A 6000-nucleotide genomic window follows, 5' to 3' on the forward strand; every position below is an offset into this window, starting at 1 on the left:
ATTATATTATATTATATTTTAGTTATTTATTTTATATAAAATTATTTTAATATTATTTTGTGTAATATTTAATCTTTTTAGATATTTTACATGTCCAATTTTGTATATTTATATAAATATATGTAGAATATATTATTTATAAATTATATTTATTTCTATTATATATACATTTTATATTAGTTTTTGCATTTGGAAGTTGACATGAAAGGTGACTCAGTGTGACATGCTATAATTTATCATATATTATATTATTTATTATATAATATTAGTTTAATATTTTTTGTGTCTTTTTAGATATTTTACACTTTTAAAATATTTTTTATATTTATATAAATATATGTATAATATTATATTTATTTATACATTCATATTATTTAGTGTATATTTACATTTAATCATTTATCCGATGCTTAAATCCAGTGTGATTTACAAATTAGTAATACAACAAATGATTCATCTTGTATAGTTTTGCGTTTGGGTAGTTGACATGAAACATGAAGCGGTGTGACGTACTATAATTTATCATAAACTCATTTCATTCTTCTTTAATAATTAACACACTGCTGAAATGTAAAATGTTTGAAATTGAGAAAAACTTCCCTTATACACTAATGTAAATTTAACCTGAAACCTTGATGTTCATAAGGTAAATTTATTTGTATTAAAAATTATTATAACTTATTTCTTCTTGCATAATATTTGCCTTTGCCATGTTAAAGCATTAATAGAGAAAAAAGGACAAATATCTCAAAACTTCTAAATGATTGTGCACTTGAAAAATGCATTTATGACTCTGCTGTAAATTTAATTTACATGCATTTGGACAAAAACAGTTTTGTTTAAAAGTTTGAAGCTAGTTTTTTTGAGCAAGGATGCGTTAAATTGATCATAAGTCACTCAAACTATTGAAGGGTAGTGTATGTTGCAAAGAAACACTTGCATCTGAGCTGTGGTGTTTTCTTCTGTAGTATTCGGGATTCCAGCAGACAGCGGAGAAATGCTTTGTGTGTGGTCACCTCATCATGGAGATGGTAAGATTTCACTTTTACTATTAATATTCTTCTCAGAGGAAGGATCTTTTGTAACTTAAATTAGTTTTACCGTTTTAAAATGGATTATCAAAGCAGCATAATCTCTTAAAAATACTCCGGCTCAGTAGTGTTTGTCTATACTTAGATACAGAAACGATGTTATTGTGCCTCATTAGTGCTGCATCTCACCTGTGTGTGTGTGTGTGTGTGTGTGTGTGTGTTGTAGATCCTGCAGGCTCTGGGAAAGTCGTATCATCCGGGCTGTTTCCGCTGTGTGGTGTGTAAGGAGGGTCTGGATGGCGTTCCCTTCACCGTGGATGTGGAAAACAACATCTACTGTGTGAAAGACTACCACACGTGAGGGTTTTATATCTCATAGACAAGGTGTTTGTGCATAATCATGAATATTCATAACATCTATCATTATTATAGAGAGCATCATTCGGGTTCCAGAAGAAAAAAACTAATTTTTTCTCCATACAGGGTTCCTACGGGGTTTGGAAAAGTATGGAATTTAATTTGAGTAATTTCCAGGTCTGGAAAAGTATGGAAAAAATAAATCAGAGTATGGAAAATTATTTGTTTCCAGACTATTGTCCCTATTTCATTTTCTAAATATAAAATTAATAATTTATAAATGTATATAATAAATATATACACAGTTGTTTTTTTCAATGAATGAAAAACTTGTAGCCTAGCAGTAAAGGTCAGACCTGTGTTCAACAGTGGTTAACAGCACTTTGTAGTTTGAGAAAGCAAGTTGGGTTTGAGGATAAAATTAGTCGATGGTGGAGTTCTTAAAGGAATAGTATACACAAAATGAAAATTTGTCATTTATTCACCCCCATGTCTTTCAAAACCATAAGACTTTATTATATTAATATTTTTTTATATTTAAAATCTGAGATGTTTTAGTCCCTTTATTAAAGGACTAGTTCACCCCAAAATGAAAATGTCCTAATCATTTACTCACCTCAATGCCATCCAACATATCCATGCCTTACTTTCTTCAGTGAAAGATAAATTAAGTTTTTGAGTTGGTGCCATTTTGTATGGCATTGGGGTGAGTAAATGATTAGGACATTTTCATTTTGAGGTGAACTAATCCTTTAAATATCTTCATGTGTCCAAGATTTCCAAGATTAACACAAGTCTTATTAGTTTAGAATGACATGAGGGTAAGTATATTATAATAGAAATGTCATTTTTGGGTAAATTAATAACCCTTTAAAAAAATTGTGACTGATTTAGCATTTTGATCGTTAAGGTCACAAAAGGCAATATTTTAATATAGGATTTCTAAATATTAGATAGCCTACATAGAGGTTTTGACTCAGAGTGTAACATACTTGTCGGCGCCGATAGCATTGTGGGTAATTGCGTCGCCATGTAGTGCTGTTGTGCTTCGGGAGACCCGAGTTCGAGTCCTGCCTCATGGACTTTTCCCAATCCCGCCCCCCTCTCTCTCCCTCCTTACTTCCTGTCTAGCTACTTTCCTATCCTAATAAAAGGCAAAAACGCCAATACTAAATCTTTAGAATGTAACACTTGTTAGCAGTTGAATTTGAAAACATTTTATCAGAACAAGTTAAATATGGTCGGAAAAATCTGTAGGGAAGTCTGGAAATTCGAGTCTTTTGAAATGAAAATTGTGTAGGAACCCTGTCCATAGGAAAAATTATATTGAACAAGAACTTATAAAGCTTTAAAGGCACAATATGTACGATTTTTGGATTAAAATATCCAAAAACCACTAAAACAATGTTATATGTTTTGAGTTGTGTACTTACATTAACACAAATGTTTCCAAGAATGTTTAAATCCAGGGAAATAAGTAGGAATGCACCGATATGATTTTTTTGGGGCTGATACCGATTTTAACAAACTTAATTTATTAATTACAAACAAAATTATTGGCCGATACCGATATTTGTCACTTGCCCTCTTATTTGAAATTTTGTCATTTAAAATAGTGTTTTTAAAGTAAAAACAAAACAAAAACCTTATTAACTCATAGCCTACTAGCTAGTTTATTGCTGCATTATCAAATAATTTCTAATGAACATACACTGGATCCTTTTATCATTCACCAGGCCAACATAAATATTATATATATATATACACACAACAGAAAATATGAAATAAACAGTGCTTTTTAAGTAGGTTTAATGTTAAATAACACCGCATATTCTTCACTGTATAAATTAAATTCATATATTATTATTTCATTGAGACATAGCTCTTCTGTACAACATTAATCCTGTCACAATTACTTAGTTAAACTGAACTTTTATTTTGACGGGTTGCCGTGTGCTTCGAGTTCCTGTGTGTGTTCTGATATGACGATAGATTTTGTCGAATAAAACGGTAAAATGCTCATGAAGTGACTGGAGATGCATTCGTGTCTCATATTGAGGTGGCAGAGGCTGAGAAACGCCGCAAGTTTCAGTGTGTGTGTGTGTGTGTGTGTGTGAGAGAAAGAGGTAACGTTAGGCTAAATGAAGCCGTGCGTCTCTATTCATTTACAGAGACAGAGAAACATGCAGGATTCATATTTAAGCAGTGGCTTAATATTCACAGACACAACTATGCATCGCGATTGATTTAAGTGACTGAACAACGTTTTATTTATTCATCAAAACATTCCGTGCCTTTCCGCATTATGCAGTAAATTTCGTTTTTATGACTGGATTCTGTCTGCGTCGTCCGCATCGCGGAGATGAATCCTTATGAAAGTTTAGTCAAGAGTAGTGAGCGATTTATTTTTTTGTCTGTTGGTCTTTTGTTGTTTGATAAACATTAAAACAGAGACAGCAGCGCAGCGATATAATCTTGGATTATGCAGCAGACATTATACAGCTCAGTGCCTTCACACAGTTCATTAATAAACCATCGGTTTGTTATATCGGCTATATCATGAGAAAGGCCGATATAACAAACCGATGGTTTATTAATGAACTGCGTTGTAAATTGATAAAAAAAAAAAAAAAGTCGGCCGATAAATATCGGCGGCCGATACATCGGTGCATCCCTAGAAATAAGCAATTTTAACCAGGACACAGAGTCCGCCTATCAGTGACATCATACCCGCGTTACCCTCGATTTCCGGTTTTATTTTGTAGAAACCATAGAAACACCAAAGACGCTTTAATATTTGATGTGAAGCACTGCAAATAACCTATGATGTGTGTTATTAGACAAGAGAACAACTGTTTGGAGACATTCATAGACAGAAAACTACATTACCCATGATGCTGTACAGAACATTCCACCAATCAGAGAGTCGAAACGAGCATAATGCACCAAAATAGCTCTTAAGCTCCGCCCACTCCCATGAAGCACTGCAAATGACGAGTCACTTTCCCTATGCTCTCAAAATACGGAAATGTTTGTATATATGCATATTTTGCAATAAACTTAGAATATATTGTTCTTATATACATAATCAACATTCATAAATGAGTGGTTTTATATTTCTTCATGACTGCTTCATGGGATTGTAGTTCTTTCCCTCACTAAAGCTGTCTTTTAGTCCGATTTTCGAAAACTTTTTTTGCTTCAAATCTAATTTTATAAATGTTATGATTCACCTCATAGCTGATTGGTTAGGTTCGTGGCTTATAAATCTTTAACAAAGTTTAAAAAACACCACTGAAAAAGGGGGCGGGGTCACTGTTGCACTCTATTGCACGGCTCTCTGAAATGCTTGATTCTGATTGGTCATTCTGAGGTCAGTTATTCCCTGATACTGGCCGTCTTCAATAGCAACGCTGTATAATGAGGCTCATTCGGGTATCTGAGACCGGCGCTGCTTTCATGTCTCTCATATCACATTCAAATGCAGCTGGTGGCATCTTTAGTTATCGACTGTATTTACTGTAAAATGAAACCTTCAGTATTAACCCTCTGGTGCTCTTCGGTCATCTCTGACCGGAAAATGTTCTGTTTTGAAATGTTAAAAATCACAGCTTCATCGGAATGATATGAAACTTGGTGACTTTTCTAGCATTATGTATATAAACACACCAAAAAATTGGGGTCATGATTCGAGCATGCTAATTGGTCGTAAAAAAAAAAAAGTAGCGTTCGTTGTCTTCGGTCATACCATAGGAAATGAATGGGAAATCAGCAAAAACACAAATTCTCAGAATATTTGTGTGTACAATCTACAAATCGGGCACAATGCTGACAAAAAGTACACAACAGTAAAGGGGTTACACTCTAAAACATCAAGAGTGTGATATTGACACATCCACTCACACACACACACACACACACACACACACACACACACACACACACACACACACACACACACACACACACACACACACACACACACACACACACACACACACACAAACACACACACACACACACACACCTATGAAAAACTGAGCCTATGAACCACATTTAGATTTTTTTTAAATCACAGCTTCATCAGAATGATATGAAACTTGGTGACTTTTCTAGCATTAGGTGTGTAAACACACAAAAAACTTGAGGGCATGATTCGAGCATGCTAAGTGGTCGTAAAAAAAAAATACTCCCACTTGTGCTCTTCGGTCAAAAATGACCCCCATAGGAAATGAATGGGAAATCTACAAAAACACAAATTCACAGAAAAAAAATCTATATTTCTAACAAACAAAAAAATATCTAAAACTTTATAATAAATAGTCTTTGAGATTTTTTTTTTATATATATTCAAATCCATAAAAAAAATCATTAAATGTGTTCAAAAGAGAACTAGGGAATTCTCAAGCCTCTCCATAGAGACTCTAGTTATTACACACATGGTTGCAGGATTTCTTAAATAATTCCAAAAGAGGCGCTAATCTGCCTTCAAAAAAATTATATTATTATATTAAATTATATTTTGAAGGCCTAGTCTCTATTTTAACCTGAAATACTGTAATACGAATAAAATAAAAATACAAAAAAAGAATTGTATAATTTTCAATGGCAA

The 6000-nt window shown here is 33.2% G+C and overlaps 2 protein-coding genes across 2 annotated transcripts in view; one reads left to right on the forward strand and one right to left on the reverse strand.

Moving 5' to 3' along the window:
* The window catches only part of ss18l2 (ss18, like 2), a 692656-nt gene that overhangs the window by 514453 nt on the left and 172203 nt on the right, over nucleotides 1–6000 (reverse strand). The gene's annotated exons all lie outside the window — the stretch shown is intronic.
* wtip (WT1 interacting protein) overlaps nucleotides 1–6000 on the forward strand; it is a 73882-nt gene that overhangs the window by 58302 nt on the left and 9580 nt on the right. The window contains exons 4-5 of the mRNA XM_079825804.1: nucleotides 969–1031; nucleotides 1258–1388. Coding sequence (XP_079681930.1) covers nucleotides 969–1031; nucleotides 1258–1388 — 194 coding nt within the window. The remainder of the gene's footprint in view (nucleotides 1–968; nucleotides 1032–1257; nucleotides 1389–6000) is intronic.

The sequence above is a fragment of the Gobio gobio genome (assembly GCF_949357685.1).
Source record: "Gobio gobio genome assembly, chromosome: 9".
Classification (NCBI taxonomy): Eukaryota; Metazoa; Chordata; class Actinopteri; order Cypriniformes; family Gobionidae; genus Gobio; species Gobio gobio.